At 31.6% G+C, this 27,872-nt stretch overlaps 1 protein-coding gene across 1 annotated transcript in view; it reads left to right on the top strand.

The window, feature by feature from the left end:
* Window positions 1-27,477, top strand: part of LOC111711628 (otoferlin) — a gene marked incomplete at its 3' end in the record, with an annotated part of 74,158 nt that extends 46,681 nt beyond the window's left edge. Inside the window, exons 32-51 of the mRNA XM_023486019.1 lie at window positions 1,134-1,265; window positions 1,713-1,775; window positions 3,351-3,411; window positions 5,006-5,174; window positions 5,605-5,707; window positions 6,410-6,534; window positions 7,758-7,802; window positions 9,103-9,185; window positions 9,676-9,785; window positions 17,084-17,152; window positions 19,231-19,296; window positions 22,959-23,050; window positions 24,295-24,391; window positions 24,759-24,893; window positions 25,060-25,138; window positions 25,238-25,308; window positions 25,867-25,942; window positions 26,363-26,408; window positions 26,702-26,793; window positions 27,296-27,477. Coding sequence (XP_023341787.1) covers window positions 1,134-1,265; window positions 1,713-1,775; window positions 3,351-3,411; window positions 5,006-5,174; window positions 5,605-5,707; window positions 6,410-6,534; window positions 7,758-7,802; window positions 9,103-9,185; window positions 9,676-9,785; window positions 17,084-17,152; window positions 19,231-19,296; window positions 22,959-23,050; window positions 24,295-24,391; window positions 24,759-24,893; window positions 25,060-25,138; window positions 25,238-25,308; window positions 25,867-25,942; window positions 26,363-26,408; window positions 26,702-26,793; window positions 27,296-27,477 — 1,896 coding nt within the window. The remainder of the gene's footprint in view (window positions 1-1,133; window positions 1,266-1,712; window positions 1,776-3,350; window positions 3,412-5,005; window positions 5,175-5,604; window positions 5,708-6,409; window positions 6,535-7,757; window positions 7,803-9,102; window positions 9,186-9,675; window positions 9,786-17,083; window positions 17,153-19,230; window positions 19,297-22,958; window positions 23,051-24,294; window positions 24,392-24,758; window positions 24,894-25,059; window positions 25,139-25,237; window positions 25,309-25,866; window positions 25,943-26,362; window positions 26,409-26,701; window positions 26,794-27,295) is intronic.
* Window positions 27,478-27,872: the final 395 nt, after the last annotated feature.

Here is a 27,872-nt window from a genome sequence, read left to right on the forward strand (position 1 = left end):
CCTTTTGCGAGAATTATTATCGGAGACCACTGTAGATCAACCCAGGTAAACTATCCGATCCTTTTGCGAGAATTATTATCGGAAAACACTGTAGATCAACCCAGGTAAACTATCCGATCCTTTTGCGATAACTATCATTGGAGAACACTGTAGATCAACCCAGGTAAACTATCCGATCCTCTTGCGATAACTATCATTGGAGAACACTGTAGATCAACCCAGGTAAACTATCCGATCCTTTTGCGAGAATTATTATCGGAGAACACTGTATATCAACCCAGGTAAACTATCCGATCCTCTTGCGAGAATTATCATTGGAGAACACTATAGATCAACCCAGGTACACTATCAGATCCTTTTGCGAGAATTATCATTGGAGAACACTGCAGATCAAAGGAATTAAGTCTTTGCCACAAACTAAAATGTTTTAATCCCAATATATTTGCAACCCAATGTCGTAGACCTTAGGTATTTCAAACTATGAATTCAACTAATCTAAGTATGAAATATCAGGTTACAAAGATATAGGGATTAGAAAATTTGAGTTTTTGGCGAAGGCTCTATTCCTTTAATAAATTATGAAATCTCAATTATTATTGAAATATTCTTGTAAGCAACCCCTTAACATAAAGTGAAATCTAAGCAGAATGTTTTTTAATGGTCTTTAGTAATTTTGATCTTGCTTTGAAAAATATTAATGTTAAGATATTGCTGACCTAAAATGTCGTCTTAGTAAAACTTCAAAATAATTATAATTTCTTATTTTCAAAAATAAGTTATCAATTTTTTAAATTTTGTAATACATCAGAGCTCTAAATTTAAGACGGGGTATCGTCATTAAACCTGGTTCGGAACACAGGTTTCTTGAATGGGTCAATTTTGTAGATATCATTTTCTAATTCTTACATTAAAATCTACATAAATGAATAAACCCTTAAAAAAGGAAATTAACGATATATACTCTCTTAAATTTCCAAGAATATGGTTTCTGTACACAATTTCCTTCACGAAAAACGTTTTAACAAAACATAACTAAGGTTTTTGATTTCTAACTGCTGTCTATTTATCAGAACCCAGTTGTTTAATGTGTCATCAACGTGAAATATGCACAAACCATATTCACTATGGTTTAGGTGATCGATGAGACGTTATCCCCGACCTGGGACGAACTCCTCCTGTTCCCTGAGATACTGGTGTACGGACGCAGAGAGGATATTAAACAAAACCCGCCTCAAGTCATAATTGAGATTTATGATCAGGATAAAGTAAACTTTTTTTTTACAAATATAAAAGTAATATTTATTGTGTGTGGGGGGGGGGGGGGGGGGAGGTACAAATATTCTTTTCAACTTTTCATATTTCTTTTTTTTTTGGGGGGGGGAGAATTTGTTGAAATTTATGAAGAATTTGAAATGGCAGCTAAATCAAAACCATATTTCAAAGGAATTCAGTCTTTGCCACAAACATAAATTTTTCTAATTCCTGCTGATTATAAATCTTTGATATTTCAAACTTAGATTAGTTGATATAACAGAATTTATAATTTAGAATATCTAAGGTCTAGAGATATAGGGATAAGAAAATCAGAGTTTGTGACAAAGACTCAATTTTTTTGTCCTCGTTTCTCTTAAAATCCTTGCAATCCTTGCAAAGATTAAAAGAGAATTAAAAGGACTGAAAAAGAGATACAATCTTGAACAATCTTCTTTCAGGTCGGAAAAGCTGAGTTCTTGGGCAGATCTATAGCAAAGCCTCATATTCATCTAGCAGAAGAGGTAATAAATATTTTTCAACTGACTAAACTTCTTTCCAATAATGATAGAATCATATAGGTATTGATAATTTATTAGATTTCATGCTATCAAAATTCAAGATTCAATAACAAAAAAAGGAATATATATTTTTATGTTAAAATGAAGAATCTTTCTCATATTGGGACGTTACAAGGATAAAACAAAATAACACTTTTCAATTAACTCTTTTTTAGTTTTAGTTCTTTTTAACGGTATTTTTTCTTTTCATTTTTCGAGAGTCGAGGGGTTCTAAATATATAAAGAATGAATACTTAGCAACCATTATTTGGATAAGAATAATATATGTATAATTATATAAATACACTTGCATCTGGGGAATTCTACCTAGACTTTTTATTAAAGAATACTTTTTCTCTTTTATTTCCCTTGTTAATCTAGCATCAGATGGCAAACAGACATTAAATGGAAGGAGGGCCTAAAAAATATTCAAAAAACAGTACTATAGTAGGGCTATTCGACATGTAGCACAGGCAGCCGTAGTACATTTGAATTTCCGAGCTGGGTCAACTTTTCCAGTCCCAGTTTGTACTGTATCGCCCGGACATTGGGTAAATAAAGCAGACACTTAGGACTATCCAGCGCAACAAGGTTGACGCGGTCAGACTTTAGGCTAAATTTACTTTTACTAAAGGGTCAGGGATGCGTGGTAGTTGCTATATAATGAAATATATCACGACTTTTTCCAGTAATTTGCAAATTTCGGGGGAAAAAATGTATTCGATTAGTAGAAAAAAATGTATTCGATTAGTAGAAAAAATAAATTTATTGTAAACTTTCGTTAAAGGAAACACAGAGAAAATAAAAGAGATTTGATAAATAATCTAGTGGGCTGATGACAGTTTATTGACATCGAATTGACAAATTTCAAAACTATTTTCTATGTTTTATTTTTAGGTTACTTTCGCATAATGCAGGCGTTGTGTTTCATATTTTTCCTCGATTTTAGACAAAAAAAAATTTAAATTTTTAAATGTAGTTAGCTAGACACTGACAGTGTTATAGCTTTGTGTGTAAATAAATAAATACGAAAAAAATAATAAATCCACACTTTTTTTTATAAAAATAGGATGATGTTTTTTCAAAACATACGCATACACAAACAAAGACACAGTATAATTCAATTCAGTCAATTGAATAGCCAAATTCAGAAAGCCTGTTACAGTCTACAATCAATTTATGCTTTAAAAAATACATAAATCAAATCAATCAATAAATTTTCATCAGATAAATTATTTAATTTTGTCAATCAATTATCTAAACTTATTAATAAATTTTCCAATCTAATTAATCAATTTTTCCAACAAATTATTTAAGTTTTCCAACTAATTAATTAATTTTTCCACCTAATAAATTAATTTTTCCAACTAATTAATCAATTTTTCCAACTAATTAATTAATTTTTCCAACTAAATAATTAATTTTCCAACTTATTAATCAATTTTTCAAAGTAATTAATCCAGTAATCAAACCTACCAATCAATTATTGAAATGAATCAATCTGTCTATCAAATTAGATTATTGAATTCCTGAATTTAGGTAGAATATCGTCCCCCGAACCTAGAATGGTGTCAGATACTGAGAGGAACTGAGGAAGCAGGTAAACATAAACACACAAGTGTGGCATGTCCTGTTCACAACGGTACCTTTAACCCTTAACTGATAAAAGATGACAATTTGATCCTTTTTTTATTATCAGAGACTTCAGTCGAAAAGAATAAATAATCTTATCATAACTATTTATAACACTGATTTTTGGTTCGCAGTGTTAAAAAGTTTTGGACAGAAATTTTCTCTTTATCGAGAAGGTTCAAGCCTTTTTAGATTTAAATCTAACAAAAGGTGAGAACCTTCGAGATATAGAGAAAATTTAAGTCTAAAAACTTTATAGCACGTCATGCCAAAATAATAGTGTAATAGGTACTTTGGTGAAACGTTTGTTATTCTAAATTTTTTGGAGAAAATCTGGGAACCAATTAAAACTTCATAGCACACGTGCTATTATGTACAGCTAATTTAACATTATAGCACGATGATTACTTTATAGCCTGTTCAATATGAAATTCACTATGAAGTGAGTAATAATGATAAATTACACTATAGTTTTATAAAAAATCGTTGGATTTTGAATCTTCGCAAGGGATATTCAAGAAAATATTGAAGTCAGCTGCGTGCGTGAGTACTCATTGTACCCTACATGAAATTTGTTCACAGTCCCTTTAAAGTATCAAAATGACAGATAAACTAAGAAAAGAAAAGAAAGAAAGTTCATGGGAAAAAATCTTTGGATTTTAAATCTTCGGAATATTCAATTGTAATTATAATTTTCACGCCATTTTTAGTTAGAAAACTGAAGTATACAAAGGTTCAAAGGGTACTGCACTGAAGCAGACAACCAACTTTTTCAATGGAGGATCACATGCAATTTGTTCACAGTCTCTTTAAAGTATCAAAAATGACAGAAAAACTAAGAAAAGAAAAGAAAGAAAATTAATGGAAACTCTAGAAGAGAAGGATTAAACCCGGTGTTTCAACTTCACAAACTTCGCAGAGATTTAAACATTTAAGTTTTCCTTTAGATCTTACAATTACCTAAAAGGATGAGTTTATGATGGAAAAAGTTTAATATTAACCAGGTTTCAAGGAGGCCTAGCCCCCCCCCCCCCCCCCTTCTCCGCCCCTCTACAGAAATAAAATTATTTGATGATAAATCTATTTAAAACAAACATAATCAGAAATTTTGAATATTTACCTGTTTTATTTGTGGATTCTTATTATGTATTAGGACTTTACAGAAACCAGGCTTTTAGGACGTTTAGCATCCTTCTGCTATTTCAATTTTTAATTGTGGCTCTATTTGCGAATTAAAAAAAAAATTTCGTGGATTTTCTAAATCTTAAAAAATCATCTTAACATCCATAAACCTCCCCTGAGGTCACTTGAGTTGCCAAACATTTTTAAGCTTGATTGGTTCGGCTGTTTTGACGTTTATTGTATTCAAACTCAGGATTTACAGATCTTTAAAAAGTTTAATATGCCTTAAATGAATCCGAAAGAAGTTTTCCACAACACTGCATACTTAGTTCAACTACCTTACACAGCCGGTCACTCCCTTTAAAGTCCTTTCAATTTAATTGGTTTTCAGGAGCATATATTAATTTTAAAAAAGATTTTTTATTTTCCAATTTGCCTAGGTGAACTACTTGCTGCCTTCGAGTTATTTGAAATTAGTGATGCAACAAATATGCTTCCCAGTCTACCTCAGCCTAAAGACGGGCCGGGTCAAGCTACCCAGACCGGTCAGGATATGGGACCAATCCTACCTGTACCACCAGAGATACGACCCACACTAGTCAAATACAGGTATAACTGTACAATTAGGTGCAGTGTACGGTATACATACCATTAAATCTTTACAGAAAGAGTTCTAGTTTTAATGGTATTTTTTCAATTGAAATACATTAAAATAAAGGTTTAAAAATTTCTGATAAAAAAGTTCTGGGGATTATTCTAGATTTGAAGTATTATTCTGGGGATTATTCTAGATTTGAAGTGTTATTCTGGGGATTATTCTAGATTTTAAGTGTTATTTTGGGGATTATTATAGATTTGAAGCGTTATTCTGTGAATAATTCTAGATTTGAAGTATTATTCTGTGGATTATTCTAGATTTGAAGTGTTATTCTGAGGACTATTCTAGATTTGAAGTATTATTCTGGAGATTATTATAAATTTGAAGCGTTATTCTGTGGATTATTCTAGATTTGAAGCGTTATTCTGTGGATTATTCTAGATTTGAAGTGTTATTCTGGGGATTACGAGACCTGAAAAGGGTTCAGTTCCTTGCTGTTGATAAGCCCAGGGTAGATGTAGAGTGCGGAGGACATGTTATTCAGGTATAAAAAATAAAAAATTTACACAGAGTTGTGAAAAATCTTTAGTTAATGCCTGAGCCTTAAATCTGGACCAATTTTTGTTAGTATCTTTTTCTATAAAAAAAACAGAAAAATTGATTCTTTGCCACAAACTCTGATCTTCATATCCTCATATCTTTTCAATTTTCAACCCAATGTTGTAAAGTTCAATTTATAACAAGTTTACACAACTAGGTTGCATATTTTTGTTATTACAATTTGCTACGAAGTACGAACAAGATAAAAGAAATTCGTTTGCGCCGTTTTGCCTCGGATCGAAAATTTTAAGTAGAATGAATCAGTTCTGAATTGGCCATCCAATAATTTCCCAAAAGTTCAAACCTGATAAATGAGGTTTCTGTTCGTCCCAAAAACATTATTTATGGTTCTAAGTTCCAAAATAATAAATGTGTAAGCATTGATGCTCTGGCATCATCTACTGTTTGTATTTTTGAAAATTTAGTGACTAAATTTCAACAATTGGAAGAATATTAGAATTAGTATTGAAAGTTTTTATTTTTAAATTTATGCAAACAGTTTTAAACAATTGTTTGTTTTTTTCAATTTTGAAAAAAAAATTTTAAAAGTATGATTCCTATAAATTGATCGTAGTTAAAATAAAAAATAATCAAATATTTAAAATGTTGGAAAAAATCATTAATAAAGCTTAAAATATTTGTTTAGAGCTCTCTGATTCTGAACGCGAAGAAAAATCCAAATTTTTCAATGATGGTGAAACATATTGATATAGAGCTTCCAGAACAAGAACTATACTGTCCACCCCTTACTATTAGAGTGGTAGACTGTAGGTAGATACACATATTAGGGTGGTAGACTGCAGGTAGATAAACATATTAGAGTGGTACACTGCAGGTAGATAATCATATTAGAGTGGTAGACTGCAGGTAGATAAACACATTAGGGTGGTAGACCGCAGGTAGATACACATATTAGAGTGGTAGACTGCAGGTAGATAAACATGGTGGTAGACTGCAGGTAGATAAACATTTTGGAGTGGTAGACTGCAGGTAGATAAACATATTAGAGTGGTAGACTGCAGGTAGATAAACATATTAGGGTGGTAGACTGCAGGTAGATGAATATATTAGAGTGGAAGACTGCAGGTAGATAAATATATTAGAGTGGTAGACTGCACTTAGATAAAAACGGTGGTAGACTGCAGGTAGATAAAGATATTAGGACGGAAGACTGCAGGTAGATAAACATATTAGAGTGGTAGACTGCAGGTGGATAAACATATTAGAGTGGTATTCTGCAAGTAGATAAACATATTAGAGTGGTAGATTGCAGGTAGATAAACATATTAGAGTGGTAGACTGCAGGTAGATAAATATATTAGAGTAGTAGACTGCAGGTAGATAAACATGGTGGTGGACTGCAGGTAGATAAACATATTAGAGTGGTAGACTGCAGGTAGATAAATATATTAGAGTGGTAGGCTGCAGTTAGATTAATATATTAGAGTGGTAGACTGCAGGTAGATAAACATATTAGAGTGGTAGACTGCAGGTAGATAAATATATTAGAGTGGTAGGCAATATATTAGAGTGGTAGACTGCAGGTAGATAAATATATTAGAGTGGTAGACTGCAGGTAGATAAATATATTAGAGTGGTAGACTGCAGGTAGATAAATATATTAGAGTGGTAGACTGCAGGAAGAAATATATTAGGGTGGTAGACTGCAGGTAGAAAAGCTCTACACTGTACAGCGCATTGAAAATAAATACTGTACAAGAAATGAACTTTACAGTATGTACGCTCCATGGTGATTAGAAGTAGATTACAAGTATACGATTTTCATTAATCTTTATTAATCTCTACTAATCTCTATTAATCTCTTCTGATCTCTACTAATCTCTACTAATCTCTATTAATCTCTACTAATCTCTATTAATCTCTACTAATCTCTACTAATCTCTACTAATCTCTACTAATCTCTACTAATCTTTATTAATCTCTTCTAATCTCTACTAATCTCTACTAATCTCAACTAATATCAAATATTTCAGGTCTTTTGGAAGATTTACATTAGTCGGTACTCACACCAGTAACAGGGAGGATACAATAAATTGTTTTTAAGGGGTGGAACCACCATCCCCCCCCGTTTCTTAAAAAATCTTATTTTAGTGCATATTTTTTTAATTGAAAGAATCAGATATGAAAATTGGTTTAAATCAAAATATTTTTGAAAAGTAGTTAAAGGGACCGTTCACTTATTAGGTTAATTTCATGGTAAACTAAACAACCTATTAGATGTTAATGGATATTAGCCTTACTTTTCAAAGACAACTGTGGCCGGAAAAAAAGCCGATTTTTCGTTCAGAATTCTGAAATGTCTGAAACACTATACTAGGCGTTTTTCAGCAAAAACAGTCAAAAAAATTTTAATTTATCATATTTCAAAGCCATTATGCATTAGCTATTACGGACTAAAATGTGAAAACTTTTGATATTTGAGTTAGCAATAAATTTACGTTTTTTGTATTAAAACGTGTAAAATGTATATACATAGACGACGTTCTCTACAACAATCGATTTGGTTTGTAGATTCAATAAAACGTGTAAAATGTACATACAAGGACGACGTTCTCTACAACAATCGATTTCGGTTTGTAGATTCAACTCTGCGTTCGATGTAAATAAAATATACATCTTGCTTGCAATGCTGCATTTGTGAGTAATCCGAAATAGTTTTTAAAACTGTCTGAGGAGGGGAGGAAGGCCAACCACATCAATCTCTAGTCCGAACCACATCAGTTGTCTAATTTACTAACTACCCAATTACAATTTTTAATCCCGTTCCCGTATGCGCGCAACCTTTCATTTTTCATGCCGCGTTCTATTCAGCAGCTGAATTTCAGCTTTTTACAGAGAAGCAAAACCAAATTCTAATGCACTAAAAAAGTGTTATGTTATAAAAAGAAAGTAAAAAAAAGAAATTCAAAAATGATGAAATTTACAATTAGCTATTAGATACTACAGTTTAATCTTATATTTGACATTTTTTTATCCGTGACATAGACAAAAAATATTAAATAGTGTATATATCAATTAGGGACCGTTCCTTTGCGCACGAATTCTGGATGCAAAATCGGCTTTTCTCCAGCCACTGTAGTTGTCTTTAAAAAATAAGACCAATACTAATCAATAGCTAATAAGCTATTTTGTTTACCCCGACCAAAATTACCCAAATAAGTGAACGGTTCCAAGAATTAACTTGCTTCCTCCTCCTCTTCATGAATACAGCGTTATAATTTCACCGGCAATCTACATCTATTTAATTTCATTTTTAAATCAAGATATTTTTCATCAATGAAAAAATCTAATTTCTATATTTTATTTTTTTATTCCCAGTATTCATAAATTCCTGTTCACACCAACACCAAAGAGACCAAGCATAGACAAATCCCAGCTTTCCATCCGTACACAGTACAGAGGTAAACCGTACACAGTACAGAGGTAAACCGTACACAGTACAGAGGTAAACCGTACACAGTACAGAGGTAAAACGTACACAGTATAGAGGTAAACCGTACACTGGACAGAGGTAAACAGCACAAAGTAATTAGGAAAACCGTACACAGTATAGAGGTAAACCGTACACTGTCTGTATAAAGGTGAACTGTACACTTTACAGAGGTAAACCGTACACTATACAGAGGTAAACCGTACACAGTGCAGAGGTAAACCGTACACTGGACAGAGTTAAACCATACACTGGACAGAGTTAACCTGTATACGGTACAGGGGTAAAGTACGGGTTTACCGTCAATCAATGAGAATTCAGAGACGATCCTTCACAGAATTTATTGGTTCACTATTCCAGTCAAATCATTCAAATTGAAGTCTCACTCTTTGTGGGTAACCCTGTATCTATCAGTGTATACAAACCATTCCAAAATAAAAATCCTAAAATATATTTTGTAGATTTTAACCTGCTAAATGGTCAACAAAACGGACAATCTAATTTTAACAACGAGCTTCTGTCTCCCATGGAATCCGTCAATCCAAGGGAAAATCACACTATTCTCGACTATGTAAGTATTTTTAGATATTCTCGACTATGTAAGTATTTTAGATATTCTCGACTATGTAAGTATTTTAGATATTCTCGACTATGTAAGTATTTTTAGGAATTCTCAACTATGTAAGCTTTTTTAGATATTTATTTGGTATTTGTATCATGTCAATATTTTCAAACATTCTTGACTGTCTATTCGATTTTTACTACACCTTAATTTTCAATACTTTAATTGAAAAATCATGGATTTTTTTAATTATTCAGAAAACAAAGCTTTTTTGTTATTTATATTACATTTTTTCATATTTTCCAGTTATCAAATATTAATCTAGCATAGCATTAATTAAAGTTTCTTTCCTTTTAATTGTTCGAGGGGGGGAGTGCAGAAGTCCTCAATTGGTAATCACAGCCACCCAAATGTGTTTTTTTTGGAATGCGCGCTCCTCAACTTGTAATCTCCAATACCAAAATTTGTAATCAGAAATAAAAACGATAGCATTAAATCTTTTATTTCTTAGAAAAAAGACCATATTAATCTCTGTTCATGGTCCTATGGTGTACAATATTCTTAAGGTTTTCTTTATTGCTCCTCAGTTTCGAAAATAAATCTATAAATATGCCACATAAAGCGCTAGAAATAAAATTACATTTTTGAATTTTAAAGATGTTTGCGGCATTTTCCTCTTAAAGTTATTTATTAAACTCCTTATATATCACATCATTAATGAACGTAATAATAACTTAAATTATGTTAGTTTGAAATGTACGGCTCATATTGCAAGCATACTGGGTAGCAATGCCCCCTGACTTCCCCTGCCCCCAGAGAATTACCATTTTCCCCATTAAAATCATAACACTTAGGTATCTTTAATTGAGATGAAACTTTAATTACTTATATATTACTTCTTTCTAGGCATCTTATTAGTTTTGTTGTAGATGTCGAACTCGAGTTGGCAAATACAAAAAATCTAAACACTGTAAAGGTTTTCTGAAAATATCTTTTAAATGGAGATAGATATTACTTTGGCCAGGGTGAGGTAATTTTCAGTAAGCAGGCAGTCCGCCTATATAGTATCTACACTCTAATCATAAAATTTAGTCATTAAATTGGCAGATTGGATCTAAGATTCGGCTCAAATAAACTATGCCTTGTTCTTCAATTTTGTTGATCAAGCCAATCTGAAAACAAATTGAAAATTTAGTATAAGCCAATATACATGCCATGAAACCCTGATAAATGTCAAATACTGTGTTAAAAATGCATTAAATTAAAATCTCAGAAGCAAGATTTTACGGTGATTAAAAAATTAGGTGAAAGAGATTACTTCTTTCTGGCCAATTCCATCGTACAGAGTGGAATTAATTCGAAAAATGTGTAAAACCGCCATTTTGTTGTACTGTTTTCACACACACATTTGTGCTTTATAATCTCTTGGGCCCTGAAACATCTTTTATTGAAAAAAATGTTCTTAAAAATTATTTAATTTTCTCTAATATAATTCTCTGACAACCTATCATACTCATACATTACCGAGTTCATTTCAGCCTAAACTTTATAAAAAGAAGAAAATGTAACAGATATGGCCGCGGGTCATATACTGTACATTATTGTAATGTACTGCATATAATTTGTTAACATTCCGATGAATTGTACACTTTGAACTCCTCAAAGGGACTGAACAAATTCATACCGAGGGATATACTTATCTCCCTTCTATTCTAATCTCTGTTCTTGAAATATGCACCACCCCTCTCCTCTCCCTGGTGACACTTATGCGTCCAACAGTGGTAAAAAATATAAAATTTATTCAGCATTAAAAATTTTAATTTGAAAAAATATATATTTAGGCTCTTGTAAGTTATAACCTTTTCCATCTAAAACTGTTTAAACATGAAATTAGTTGATAAACGATACTAAAAAGAAATAAATAGCAAATATTTTTGAACATTTTAATCACATAAGTAATTAGAACAAATACAAATCATACAATACAAAATTACAAAACAAATGTTATAACCATATATGATTGGCTGTTTATTACATAGAAGATATTCTCTAGCTTGGTCCCATCATTTCTATATCTGTGGGGTTCTTGTTAGTTTTCATTCACTGTGATTTAAAGGTTGCAAGCTCTAACTCAAAACTCGATTAGAATTTTGTCAATAACTTCTTAAATGCTAAAGATAAAAACAAGTTTTTAATGTGCAATATGCATTGTGCATGTTTATGATTACAGATAAGCACAAGTGAGTTAGAGCTGTAAAATCAAAGCCTAACACTTTGCAACACTTGAAAATTGATGGAGCATTTCATAACGGGATGAATCCATTTGCTTTGCTTAATGTTTTATTGTATTCCAACTTTATTCTTCCTGATATTCAAGAGTCTGGATTTTATGACAAGAAAGGTTTCCTTGAAGTTTAAACTGTTCTGTGCCAGTTTGTGCCAAAAGAATTCTTGAATTGGCCGAGCTTGTGCAAATTTTACCAGATAGAGAGCAAACATGGTGACAGTGATGATTATATTGAAGGGAATGCGACGCTGTTCAAAATTTCGAATAAGTATAGCTGTTACTCCAACTATACTTGTGATGACGACCGTAAGAAAAACGGATTTCAGATTTACAATGTTTTTAGAGGAGTCTTCATTCTCAGATCTCTGACTGTATAGAAAACAAAAGAAGTGAGGTCTACATATCTAGGGCTGTCTTTTTTAATAAGTTCATTACATTTTATTCTGTTCCCTTTGTCCCATTTCCTTCGTTCCCTTAAAAGAACAATTGTTCCCCAGGAACAACACCCAGTCTTTAAGGCGTATTCCTACTTTTTTTTTTTAAACGTTCATCCTATTTCTTTTGCTTATTTTGGATGTAAATATGGAAATGTTTAAATTCAGATTAAAGTTTTAGATTGACAAATTGTTTTGTTCAATTGTTTCCCTTGTTTTGTGGAACTTGTTGAGGTAGTACTTTCCGTAGAAGAACTGTCCTGAAGCTGAAATGATGCAAATAAAACCGATAAGACATGTGACAATGAGATGTGGGTTGATTGTTCTAGAAGCTTCTAGTCCAGTGTAGAAGGAAACATGGGGTGCCACGTGTCCTGTAAATCATTTAAAATAAAGAAATTTGAAGGGTTTCAAGGCGCTTTGAATTTTATTTTGTATGAAATATCAGTTCTTTGTTTCAGAAACCCCCCCCCCCCTCCTTTAGAAATTCAAACATTCTTTAATCCATAACACTGAGTGACAGTTGTGTTGTACCAATCGTTGTACCAGTTGTTATTGCAGAGTAGGACGGATAACTTGTTGCAAGAGCCACAATGAGACTTAGAACACAGAGCAGTTTTCGAGAGACCTCTTCTGGTTCATACTCAATCATTTTTTCAAACTACAAACAAAAGAAAAATTCATCCTTGACAATTTGAAGTAGCTATAATGATTAAAGACCTGGAATTTTGCTTTTAATTTAAGACTAAAATATATTGTATCTTTTTGAAAAATAATTGTTCAACTGCTTCAATAATATAGATTTTGGCAAGAATTTTTAAAAAATTTTGAATTTACACCTTTATAATCATCAGAAGTCTGGCACAGGAGATTGCTGCAGCTAGACACAATGAGAGATTTATCAACAAAAAATCCCCTATTTCCACAAGATGGGCAGCCCACAGAGGTAGCAGGCTGATTGCACTCCACATGGTAGTACAACACTAAAAATATGGCTTTTTATTATCATGACAAGTACGCTAGAGTTTGGCTGGTCAGGTCTAAGTGCTGTAAATATTACGGAATGTTTACATACCAGCTCTAAATTTGAAGCCGGAGTTTTACCGTATTGGCTTGGCGGCAAATAACTTAAACTGCAGTTAGGGCTGTTTTTTAATACAACATCATTTCCTCAATTTTATTGTTATTACGAAATGAACTTTAAGTGAAACACTAATGATTTGACAAAAAAATTAATTATTTATTATTTCCATAAGATTTTGGAAAAAATCTTCACTATTGGAGAACTATCATGGAGACCCCTTCTCATTGGAGACCTTAATGGATGTCTTGCTGATTCTTGTTAGAAATCCCCAGATTTTCCTTTGAGATCCAAATACATTGGAGACCACAACATTTTTGTTGGAGACCCCCATATGAAAATCTTGGGGTCTCCAATAAAATTCTGGGTTGTCTCCAAGGAAAATCTTGGGGTCTCCAATGAATTTTTGGGGTCCCTATTGAAACTCAGGGGCTCTCCAATAAAAAGTAAAATACAGAGACGACTATTAGATTAAATGTAGTCTTTGTTATATGACATGATAATCTATTATTGAAAAACTGGATCTTTGTATAAAATTAACCTCAGCATTGTACTTGGGTATAATGTATACTGTACAATTTTACATATTCATTTGGCTCAGGGATGTTTAAATTTGTGTGTGGACATTTTTTTCTTGACATGTCTATCCATTAAATTTTTTCAGCTGACCATGACCAGTAGATTAATAAAGTACACAGTCTTAAAACTACTCTGAAAGAAAGATGTATCTTTCCTAATAGCTATTTGTAACAAGTTCATAGATTTTTTCTAACAATATAGAGAGGCCCAGACTAATCGAGGTGTTGTATGATATGATTCTTAAGTAGTTATAAATGATTTTTAAATTTTCTCTACTAAAACAAAAGCAACCAAATTAACATTAAAGTTGAGTAGCCTCTTTTTCATAGAAAAATCAAGTTTTAAAAAAAAAATATCGAAAGCTATCTGACTGGTAGAAAATGTTTTTTGAGTTTGCCTTCTCCTAAAAGTGCTTGCTAATAACAAAGTACTGGGATACCCACAAAGAGAGAGCTTTACATTCTTTATCATTAAAAGATGCAGCTTGGGAAAAATATTGTTAGTTTTTACATTATTATATTATTATATTATTATATTATTAGTTATTATCATTACCCCAAACGTGACGAAGGTGTTGAAGATCTCCACAAGAAGACAGTTCAGAAGAAGAATGAGGTTGATCCTGAGGTACGGGAGGGATCTACGATAACCTCGGATAGTACTAGAGCTTAAGTTCGAAACCAACAGGGTTATCAACATGTAGAAGAAGGCAAAAAAGTTAAAGTCATGGAAATCATTATTTCGAGGATTGGTCGTATTTGATGTAATGTTTTGCATCGAAGAATTAATACCATTGCGGACATACATAATTACTTTTTAAATTGTGAAATTGTGAACAATAAAAAAGCGGTCTTTGTCCGAAGGTGATTTGTGGTGAAGTGAAGTTCCTGAGTTCAGGATTTTGCTCTCGAAAGAGCAGAGCTAGGAGTCGGAGCTCTCAATACTCAGAAGGGGCCTTCTCTTCTTGAAAGAGCGGGGCCCCTTCTCTAAGTAAACAGGGATTAAATATATAAAATGTGCTCTGTCTCTTTTCCAAAGATTTTCAAAAATAATAATTTAGTTTTACGTTTTAAACAACAGAATGAAATAAATGTGCATTTTCAATGATAGAATTGAGGATTTTTAAAAATAAATGACATATATAGAAGTTTGAATTTTTAAACTGGCATTTTAGAGAGTGTAGTGAGTTTAGTGCAATACGACATTTAGTGGATGAAAAAGCTATTAAAATGTTTCAACGGGGACCCCACCCCCATTAATTGAAATTGTACTTACTGCCATGGAAACACCTTTTAATAATAAGGTTTAGTATTTAAAATGCTTTTTTTTAAATACAACCAGTATATATATTATAGTTCTCTTTAATAAGAGTTTACTACTAAGCACGAGGAATTAAGTCTTTGCCACAAACTCAAAATTTCTAATCTCTAATATCTTTAAAACCAGATGGTGTAAATCTTTGATATTTCAAATTTAGAATATTTTATTTAACAAAGCTCATTGTTTCATTGGATTGCAAATATATAGGGATTAGAAATGTTTGTGGCAAGGAATCATGTTCTTTTATCCAAAAAACAAAACAATTTAAAATATGGAAAATTTGAAAATATTTTCTTTTTTTAATATTAATTTTTTTTGATCAGTCTAATTGATTTTCATTTAAATTATAAAAGTAAATTGAAAAAAAATTAGTTATCTGTTATCTATTTTATTATTTTCTAATTATACAAATTTTTGAAATTTAATTTCAAAAATTTGTATAATTAGAAAATAATAAAAGAGATAACAGATTAATAAAAAATTATTAACAAAATTGCATTTGCTTTCACAACCCTTTTTTTGCCTTATTGGAATACATATTTTTATAAAAAACCGTTTAATTATGAATGTACTATTACATTAGCTGAAATAAATTCATGAATCAAAAACTGTATAGGAAGAATTTTTATCATATTTTGCTCAGCTAATCATGGACAAAAATATGTATACACACGAAAAAACACCTGAGTTTTTAACGTTAGGAAACCTTTAATAAAAAAGTTCTCAAATTGGTAATTTAAAGATATAAAGCTCTTAACTAAGATATTCTCAGCTAAAACCAACTATTTCTTCGGTCCGTGTACTGCATATTACTAAATATTCCCACAACCCCTACTTTTAGAGGTTTTTAAATATTTTCTCCTGAAACACTGTGTTTTGTATGTTTTTGTTATATATCATAAATAAATAATCTATCTTATCCATCTATCTTAAAGTACGCACCGAAAACTTAGTTTGGATAACAAGCTTTTAAAAATAATTTCAATTATTTTGAAAATCTTAAAAAATGATTGCTCTAACATATATCTGGATTCCAGAAAATAATTTAGCTTAAAAATGTTTGATTATCCATCTCAATCTATAATTTATTGATTTGAAGAAAAATGTAACGACCCTTAATAACTTACATTGAAAAATATGCATAAACATATCCAACTAGTTGAAGAATAAAAACAAGACGTAGGACCATTAAACCACAAGCTCACCCCCTCCCCCATTTAACCCTCCCAGCCCCAACCATCCTTATAGATTGATAACTTTCATTTTATCTCTATAAATGTTAAAGGTCGTCATCAAAGAGCATTTCTATATATTGAAATATTTATATATATAATTTGCTTGTCTGCCTGTTTGTTTGTTTGTAACCGATAAATGTCAAAACGGCTGAACCGATCGGACCCCAATTTTGTGTGGGACCTCACATGACCCCAGGGAAAGTTTATGAAACATCCAAATTAAAGAAAAAAATTCCGGGAAAATATCTTTTTAAATCCGCCAACATTTGAAAATGATTTAAAACGACCGTCTTTTAGAGCAACCGTTAAAAGCTAAACTTTTTTATAGGAAAGGGGACGCGAAGCACCGAATAATCAAATTTATATTTCAGGGGACCTACCTACAGAGTACACCGTTGTCTCCTAAAAAGGACGGAGGCGACCATTCAGGAGACATTCAGGTTAGAAGAGAAGTGTTAATAAGATTTATGGGATTTTTCCTTATTTGAAATACGTGCACACAATACCCAAACTGATAGCAATACCAATACTCCGTTAAGTTTATTTCTTCAATCTAATATCACGGGAAGCGTAGCATATTTGAATTTCCGAGCCGGGTCAACCTTTTCGGTCCAAGTTTGTACTATACCTAGCTCTATGGACAGGACTAGCCGGTGCAACAATGTTGACGCGGTCAGACTTTATGCTTCATATAGGCTGAATTTACTTTACTAAAGGGGCAGATTTGCGTGATATATTTAATTGGGATTGTAGATATAATATTTCTGATTCACAACTCTACCTTTTTAACCTTTTTTTGATCAAAGATAAATGTGAAAGTCTTTCTTTCTGAAAATTTACGCTTTATTTGTGGTGTTCTCTGTAAAAGTAACTTACGTATTTATGCTGAAAAGATAATCACGGAAATTGTGAGACTTAAACACTTTTCAAGACATGAGCTTTCTGATGTTACTCATGAGAGTTTAAACCGGGTACTGTTGTAAATCGGATAGGTCACTCTTTTTAAATGTGTGTAGGGTCACTTATAATTAAGTTTAGTCCCTTGAGTGCGGTGAAAAAATATCCACGTGTCCTTATTTGTTTTAAGCAAAAAAATTTCTATGAAGAATTTAAAAGAAATGATAAATTGATACGGTTTGAGAGAAGTTGCATATTTTATGTTTTAAAGGGAGCGCCGCTCGCGAAAAATGAAATCCCTTACGGCGAAAAATAATCGCTTTTGATCGCTACTAATCTTAATTATATCTCTATGCGTCTATAAGGAGAAAATTGTTAAAAACGACTTATACTGAAGAACGTAGCGTCCATACAAATTCAGAAAGCTGCAAGATACGACTTGTATCGTAAAATAATCAATTTAATTTCAAACAAATCATTCAGATATCACAACAGCTAAAGTCATCGATTATTTTTCGACGAATTCTATATATATTTCATAATATTTGTTATTTGTTTTAAATACAATGCACACTTTTTCCGCTAGGTGTTCCTGCCACGTGTAATCATTCAAAGCATCGAGAGCTGAGACATCTGGCGGCCTACTTTTTCGGCGTTTTAAGTGCATTGTATACAAAACCAATATTAAATATTAACTATATACGAATGGGTCGAAAATAATCAATGACTATAAATGTAATATCTGAATGATTTGTTTGAAATTAAATTGATTTTTTTACGATACGAGTCGTATATTGCAAATTTATGAATTTATATGGACTATATCTATACGTTCTTTAGTAGAAGTCGTTTTAACAATTTTCTCCTTATAGACGTCCAACAGATAGAAGTAAGATAAGCGATTATTTTTCGCCGTAAGCCTGTATCCCCTTTTATTTTTTGCGACCACTCCCTTTAAGTAAAATATTCTCCATGTTTTCTGTTGAGCTGTAAAGCAGTGTTCAAAAATGATAAGAATATATTGTGTGTTACATAATAGCTCAGACATTTATCTTAAAGTACTGCAATATTCAACTAAATATTAGAGAAATAGAATAAAAATATAGTTAAATGATTTTAAGTTTAAATGTTGATACAACATATTCATATTATAAGGAAAAAGCTTATTGCAACTAAATGGAGTAAACCTTTGATACTAACAGTATTCATAGTTTGAAATATCTAAGGTCTACAACATTGGGTTGCTAAGAAATAGGGATTAAAAATCAGAGTTTGTGGCAAAAATTCGACAGTACTGGCTACCATAAAGATTTTCAGTTTTTTATAAATTTAACGGCGGTTTGTTTCCTGTTTTAAGATATTAAAGATCTAAAAATGAAGTAATTCTTTGCCACAAACTCTGATTTTCCAATGTCTAAATCTTTGCAACCCAATCTCATCGGACTTAGACATTTCATATTACGAATCCTGTCAGATCAAATCATCTAAGTTTGAACTATCAAAAGATTTACACCATCAAGTTGCAAATCATATAAAATAGAAGATTTGAGTTTGTGGAAAAAGCTGTTCCTTTTCATTAAAAAAATGAGTTTAACATAAACTATAATATATATATATTTAGGATGAGGATGAGGAGAGTATGGATTGGTGGACAAAATATTTTGCCTCTATAGATTCTCTAATTGAAGTAGGTTTAGTTCATTTTTCTTTATCTTGCATGTTTTCTTCTATTTAAACCTCAAGCCAGGGTTGTATTTCAACTCATTTAATACTTTTTTAAAAGAAAATTCATTAATTTTGAATAAAGGAATAAGAAGTTTAGATTTTCTTTTAATATGGTTGAAATTCAGGTCTGTCTAATTATAGTTTGCATGTTGTATTTTATAAACAAATAGTTTTGTTTACATTGTACAGAATGTTTTCCTCTTAATAATTATCATGCTTGTTACTAGATAATGTTTGCATCATGTTTGTTACTAGATAATGTTTGCATCATGTTTGTTACTAGATAATTTTTGCATCATGTTTGATACTAGATAATGATTGCATCATGTTTGTTACTAGATAATGTTTGCATCATGTTTGTTACTAGATAATGTTTGCATCATGTTTGTTACTAAATAATGTTTGCATCATGTTTGTTGCTAGATAATGTTTGCATCATGTTTGTTACTAGATAATGTTTGCATCATGTTTGTTACTAGATAATGTTTGCATCATGTTTGTTACTTAATAATGTTTGCATCATGTTTGTTGCTAGATAATGTTTGCATCATGTTTGTTACTAGATAATGTTTGCATCATGTTTGTTGCTAAATAATGTTTGCATCATGTTTGTTACTAGATAATGTTTGCATCATCTTTGTTACTAGATAATGTTTCATCATGTTTGTTACTAAATAATGTTTGCATCATGTTTGTTGCTAGATAATGTTTGCATCATGTTTGTTACTAGATAATGTTTGCATCATGTTTGATACTAGATAATGTTTGCATCATGTTTGATACTAGATAATGTTTGCATCATGTTTGATACTAGATAATTTTTGCATCATGTTTGTTGCTAGATAATGTTTGCATCATGTTTGTTACTAGATAATGCCTGAGATAAAACAAGAGAAGGAAAAAATAAATCTGTCAAATCAGTTTGCTTCCTTGTACAGTAGGTACTACGTCCTTGTACAGTAGGTACTACGTCCTTGAACAGTAGGTACTAGTGACCGTACTACGTCATTGGTTTTTCCTAATTCTCGACTTATATAACTCCACTGGAGGGATTCAGATATCTTTCCAGGGGGTTTATAATTCCACTAGAGGGATTCAGTTATCCTTTCTAGGGGCTTATAATTCCACTGGATGGATTCAGATATCCTACCTAGGGGTTTGTAATTCCACTGGAGGGATTCAAATATCCTTCCTAGGGTTTTATAATTCCAATGGAGGGTTTTTCCAGAGGGTTTATAAATCCACTGGAGGGATTCAGATATCCTTACTGGGGGGTTTGTTTTATTCTACTGATGGATTCGGATATCCTTCATGGAATTATAAACCCCTAGGAAGAATATCTGAATCCCTTCAGTGGAATTATAACCCCCCTGGAAAGATATCTGAATCTTTTCAGTGGAATTATAACCCCCCTGAAAAGATATCTGAATCCCTCCAGTGGAATTATAACCCCCCAGGAAGGATATCTGAATCCCTCCAGTGGAATTATAAACCCCTAGGAAGGATAACTGAATCCCTTTTTTCAAACCCCTCCAGTAAAAATAAAATACCTCCGGTGGTCTCCAGTAGAATCGAAATCTTACTACGAACTTCTTTGAGTCTCATATTTGACACTTGTGACGTTGTGTATAATTGGTTCATTTCTCTCTATTGTACTTGATAATCTATTTGGTTAAAATCACATATTTTTATATATATATATATATATTTATACCAAAATATGTCCGGAATGTTAATTATAAATCATTAAAATATGACAATAATTTTTAACAAAATTTATATATTTGTTACTTTTGTATCTGTAAATATGAAAACGAGGATCAAATTCATTTCTGTGTAAATATGGAGTTTATGATTTTGAAAGGTTTCGACGTTTAATAGATAAAATATTTTCCTGCCGGTAAATTGAGGATGAACGTTTAAAAGCGGTAAAAGGAAACCATTATTGTCATAAATTGATTTAGAGAATATTTTCCGAATCATGTCAGCTGACCACTAGAGACATCTGGTTTGGTTTCTTTAATTATTAAAACTGTGTAGATCTACCCCAAACCTCGCTGCTATTGCAACATCTAGTCTTTGGAGTAAGGAAGGGTTAAACATGTTAAATTCTTTTTATAACGATAAAAATCTGAAATGTTGCTTAACTTTGATAATTTAATATTTCTAAAAGAAAACGAGTCTCAGGAGAAGAGTTTTTTAAATCAATAATTTAAATGTATTTTGCATGAATATCTTGTTTTCTACTGCCTGCATGTGCCTTTTATCAGATGAAACGTAATAAAAAAACTTCTGACTCTACTTCTCATTTACTGGACTCTAGAGAGAAATTATCTACGTCAACCCTTACTCTTTCCACCCTGGAGGTATAGTATTCACCCTCCACCCTGGAGGTATAGTATCCACCCTCCACCCTGGAGGTATAGTATCCACCCTCCACCCTGGAGCTATAGTATCCACCCTCCACCCTTGAGGTATAGTATCCACCCTCCACCCTGGAGGTATTGTATCACCCTCCACCCAGGAGGTATTGTATCCACCCTCCACCCTGGAGATATAGTATCCAACCTCCACCCTGGAGGTATAGTATCCACCCTCCACCCTGGAGGTATAGTACTATCAGATTAATACTAACTTTGATGCTTCAAATAAGATTGTATAAAAAGCATGCTGCATGAGATTTTTCACTTTTATTGTAACTTTTTAATAAAAATGTAAATTAGTTCATGAACGTATACCTGAATAAATTATAGTACAGAATAGAAATAATTACACATTTAATTTAATTAATTTATATAAAGTTTTATTTATGGTTTAGAAAATGGAAAAATTTAACCTTCAAATTTTCATGTTCAAAGGGTTCCAAGAAGTCATTAAAGTTTCATATTTTAATGGTAACCCTGTAACATAAAATATACAAGTTGTATCGTTCTTTTAGAGAGAGTTTTAAACCGTGTGTGTGGAAAATGTAATAAAAAATTTAAGAAAAACGTGATCCTTCTCTTTTCAAAACATATGAAATAATTTAAATGTTGGCTGGGATAAATATTTACCCATAGAAAACCTGATCCTTCTCTTTTCAAAACATGTGAAATAATGTAAATGTTGGCTGGGATAAATATTTACCCATAGAAAACCTGATCCTTCTCTTTTCAAAACATATGAAATAATGTAAATGTTGGCTGGGATAAATATTTACCCATAGAAAAAGGATGAAATTAGGTTTTAGATTTGTAAAAGTAATAAAAAAAGTAATGAAAAATTAATTGTGCCCGCTTTTGAATATGAAATATAAGGTAAATGAATTTTGTGAGCAAAATCAAATCAAAGGTTTACTGTGAAATTAAATCAAGTAAGTTTTATAATAAATCAATAAATCTATGATTATAGAAAAAAGGAATGTTAAATGATTTTGAAAGGAAAAAGCGTGCAAAGCTTATAAAAACCAGGAATGCAAGAAAACATATAAATAAAAGATGTATCCAATATATCTTATATAATTTTGGGAATGTGACAGAATTAATTAATTTATCGTGTTTTTATATAATCTCTTTTTTTGAGGAAAAGTTCCAAATGAAAAATAAATCTCTGTTAAACATTTAACTTGAAAGTATCCATAATTAGGAAGGAAAAGCTAAGCATTATGGAGAAGGTCTGGCAGAAACTAAGCTTACAGAAGAACATGAAGACAAGGCCAAAAAGAAATCATCTATCAGGTAGAAAAAAAAATAAAACAGAACTGAAATTTTAGAATGAGATATCCCTTATCTTTCTTGGATAAAATAGAGAAAATCAAAAACCGGTTTTTAAAATTAGAGAGTTCCTCCCGTTTCTGTATATAATCTTAAATGGCGCGTATAATTTCAAATTTATCGGCTCCTTATACACGACTCTGATTGGTTAAATCTATACACTTTTTAGGATATAAGTACAAGATTAGGTTAGTCTCGATATTAAGAAAAAGAGAGGATCAATCATTAATCTCGATATCCACCATTCTAAAGTTTTTAGCTCAAATTAATTAACTCCTGAATATTGAAATTTTAAAATAGACTCAACTATTAAGCGGGCAATTAGTGTTGTTATTCGTTTTCATTAATTTCTTTGATTAATTTTCGAATATGCATTTTCTCTCATGGTAAAATTTTTTTTTTAAACCTTTTCTTTTCTTACACAATGGCAAATTTTTGCCCTGGAGAAAAAATCTATGCCAAGAAAACGTGTTAAAACGATAGATTTTTTTGTTTGCTATTCTATTTTTTAAAATATAATATGGCAAATTTTGAAAAGAGCTGACTTTGACAAAAATATTATCGAAAGTTAAAAACGAACCAAAGCGTGCAATATTTCACATAATTAAAACCCCGGCAGTGAGAGCAGTTATCTTTCACATTTTTGATGAAGGTTTTAAGAGTTCCTTGGTAAATCGGGCATTGAGATTTTTGCATGGAGAGTCACTTGAATGTTTTAAAAAAGTATAAATTAGTTTGTTCCTCTAACGAATTGGTTTTTTATGTTTAAAAAACTGTCCTGATTTGATTTTGAACACCTGAGCCGGGAATTTTAGAATAAGATGGATTAAAACTTAATTAACAGATTCTTAGCTCCTTCACTGAAACTTAGAACGGAAATTGAGTATTTGATAAAAACCTAATTTTTCCTTTTTTTGTTTAATCCCTTTATAGTTGCAACAAAATATCGTGAATACCTTAGATATTTCAAACTATGAATTCTGTTTGGATCAAATAATTCAAGTTTGAAATGTCTAATTAGAGGCGTAATTAAAGAATTTGAACCAGGTCTAGTCGCGGTTCAAACATGGTTGGTTCAGCTGAAAATTTAATAAGTGTTTTGAGATTTGAGCCGGCGCTCAATTGGAACTGGTTATTGAAGGTTCAGTGAAGTGGTTCAAACTCTTTAAATTCTGCCTCAGAGGTTGTATCAATATATATATGTTGAGTGCCCTGAAGCATGTAGCTGATGTAGCAAAGACCTGGGGTAAATTCAGTCCAAGACACCAAACCAGACCAGAGAAATCTAAGGTTGCTCTGCTCAAGGTTAGAAATAATAAAACTTTTAAATACATTTTTCTGCAAAACTCTTGGTTTTTTATCATCAAAGTTTGCACTGTGTTTGGCATACCAATTTATGTTTGTTTAACTTTAAATCAACTTTTTTGAGCTTTTAATAAGAAATTATTTGTTTATAAAATACCTATATTATCGGGAAAGTGTTTTTTTTTGCAAAATTACAAAGCTATTTTTGTAAACTTTTTTATTTACACTTGAACATTATAACATATTTTTTTCGCATTTGTTTCTTTAAAAAATCGAAATTCTTGAAAATTATTATCGCTTTTTAAAATCTATTATTCGCGTTTTATCAAAATAAAATTTTCGCGTTATTAAATTCTATATTTTACAGGTGTTTCCGAACGAGCTGGAGACGCAGTCTGAGTACGAGGGGTTCTCCGAGTGGCTGCAGACCTTTGACCTGTACAGGGGGAAGAAGTCTGAGGAGGAGCTAGAGGAGGAGAATAGGGTCGTAGGAAAATTCAAGGTTGGATTTATAGGATGTTAAAGTATCAGCTAAAATCAAAATCATTCCTACTTAGGCTGATTGATTTAGTTGATTAATCCATTGCAGCATTAGAATTGGGTAAAATGTAAAAAGATTAAGCATTAAAAAAAATTTTAAAAGATTTCTTGACCTAATATTATTTCAGGGATCGATTAAGATCTACAAGCTTCCGATCCCTAGGGATGTGTTCGATAATGCGCTCATGGGAGGCGATCCACAAACAGGCATCTCATTCAATCCTCTCTCTTGAAATCTTTCTTTAAATCAAATTTTAAAAATGAAAATTGTTCTTAATTATTGAGGATTAAATGAAAGATGTTAAGGGTTCTTTCAAGGATTACCATCCAACGAGCCAATTCGAGTGTTAGTTCGAGTTTATATTGTCAAAGCAAAGGAAACATAATCTTCTTTGTAACTCGTGTTGCAATTTTCCAAAATGTTGCCCAAAAAAATAACACTTTGCATAAATATCCCTAAACATGTGTGTTCCCTTTAATTTCCTATTCCTCTCAGTAAGCTGTAGATTTCAAACTATGATTTCAGTGAGATGAACTAGTCAAATATTTTCATTTTACAAAAGGCCCATTTGTTGCTATTAGATACAGGGTTACCCACATAGAATGAGGCTTCAGAGACGACTGTTCGGAATTTATACTTTGTTTGTTCAGAGTTCGGAATTGATATACTTTGTTTGTTTGTGTCTGTCTGCTGTCCGTCCGTTAGTCCAACGACAAAACGGCTGAACCGATCAAGTCCAAATGTTGTGTAGGACCTCACATGACCCCAGGGAAGAATTATGGATGCTCAGAATTATACTTAAAAACTTGCTGAAGTGCCCAACGTTGCCTGTGGAATTTCAAAAAAAAAATATAATTTTGAACGGAAATATTAAATCATGTGTGGCAACCCTGTCCGTTGATAGAAGTTGTAAGATTATATTCTTGTTATCCAGGATCTTCATCCTATGGATATAAATGGTAAAGCTGACCCATATCTAGTCCTGCAGCTGGGATCTAAACGAGTTTCAGGGATTAATATACAACATACATATAATCATACGACAGTGGGATTCGTAAAACTGTGGTTTAGAACGACGACTGTTAGCGTCAAATTAAAACATGAAACGCAATGCAGTGTACTCAGACCAATTTTACTAAATAAGTTTATTCTCCAGCTATTGGTAAAACTTTTTATTTTATAACTACATCAGATACACATAAGATTACTTAAATATTGTCTTTATATTCCACAGTTTTTTCTGTGTTCCTGCTATAAAAATGTTTGAATTTTTTATTTATTAAAGATTTTTGAATTTATTGCAGCTCAAAAAATTTGTTTTAAATAATTAACAAAAAGATTATGACTAAAACATATAATTTTGTCTCTACTGAAACTAAATTTATGATTTTCATTAATAAATTGTTTTGATTTGTATATTAATTCTTTAGACAAAGAAAACTATATCTCGAAACAGCTGAATCCAGTTTTTGGAAAGTAAGTTAACTCATGTCAGTAATTCTTTAGAATTCCTTTTCCCTTTAAATAATCCTCAATTTAAAAACTTCACATATAGATTTAACCATGGTACCCTGGTACCCTATAGCCTTTTTTCGACTCTGGAAAAAATGCTGTTTGCTTCTAAATAGTGTTTTGTTGCTTAAGATGCTTATGTATGCTTGACTTTTAAGGCAAAGTTTTACATTTATTTTACTTGACTTTAAATTAAATTTTCTAGATGTTATTTGTTGCTTTGGAATACAAGCTTTATAGCTTATTTGCTTTCTTAGATGCTTCGAGATTGAAGCTTCCTTTCCGCAAGACTCCATGCTTTCTGTTCAACTATATGATTGGGATTTGCTGGGTTCAGATGATCTCATTGGTAACATAGTAATAATGCAAAAATGATTTGTTTAATTTTGGACATTTTTTGAGAACTTATATTGATGCAATTTGATAAAAGGTTTAGTTTACAAACCGTACATTTGGTGTAGAAACTTTCCATTTAAGTAGTAAATCCGGCATTTCCTAGATTGGACATTTCATATTTCACATTTTTTTTTTTTAATTAGACAAAGAAAACTTGTTATAGTTACAGGATTAGAAAATTCATACTTATATTTGTATCTATAAGGCTTCAGAAAGTTTTGTAAATATTGTTTGAAACAAAAAATAGCTAAACAGTTTAACTTATCAATGAAAACTTTTGGAATATCAAACCTAAAAATAAAATTTTGGGGTTTATTTGTGAAATGTCTTTCTTTGAAACGACATCAATAAACTTTTTATTGTTTACATTCAAGTCTGTCCCTTTCCAAGTAATAAACTATTTCTGATCAAAATGACTTTACATTTACAGGCATGATTACCGCCATTTTGTTCAGGGGAGACAAGACTGGATTTGGAAAACCGGTTTTACAGTCGGCACCGTGCTACCTGCGGCCTAGCAACAAAGTACGATCCGTGTGGATATAATAAATGGCGGGATCCAATGAAACCAAGCCAAATTCTAACAAAACTTTGTAAAGAAGGAAAGATTGATGGACCTCACTTCTCCTATAATAGGGTAAGCAACATATAAGCCTTGAATTTGAATTACTTTCTTCAAACTCAGAATGGACAAAGTTTTTTTTGCCTTTTTTAAAACTTATTTTTCATAAGTAAGGGGAACAAACGAAACGTTGTTTGATGGTAAATAAAATAATGAAAAAATATTGTCTAATTTTTATGTAGCAAAAAATAAAATGTTGTCCAAATTTTAGATATCAAAAAAAATGTTATATATAACATTCAGAACGTTGTCTAAATATTATATAACAAACTAAATGTTGTCGAAATGGTATGTAACACCCAGGTAGAATCTAAGAGTCTGAAACCTAGTCTTAGACGCCGGGCGGACCTCCTCAGACCCTATGTTTTTGGAAAAAAATATCAAATTTCACCAAATATATGTAATATGAG

The sequence above is a fragment of the Eurytemora carolleeae genome, unplaced genomic scaffold (genome assembly GCF_000591075.1).
Source record: "Eurytemora carolleeae unplaced genomic scaffold, Eaff_2.0 scaffold1188, whole genome shotgun sequence".
Classification (NCBI taxonomy): Eukaryota; Metazoa; Arthropoda; class Copepoda; order Calanoida; family Temoridae; genus Eurytemora; species Eurytemora carolleeae.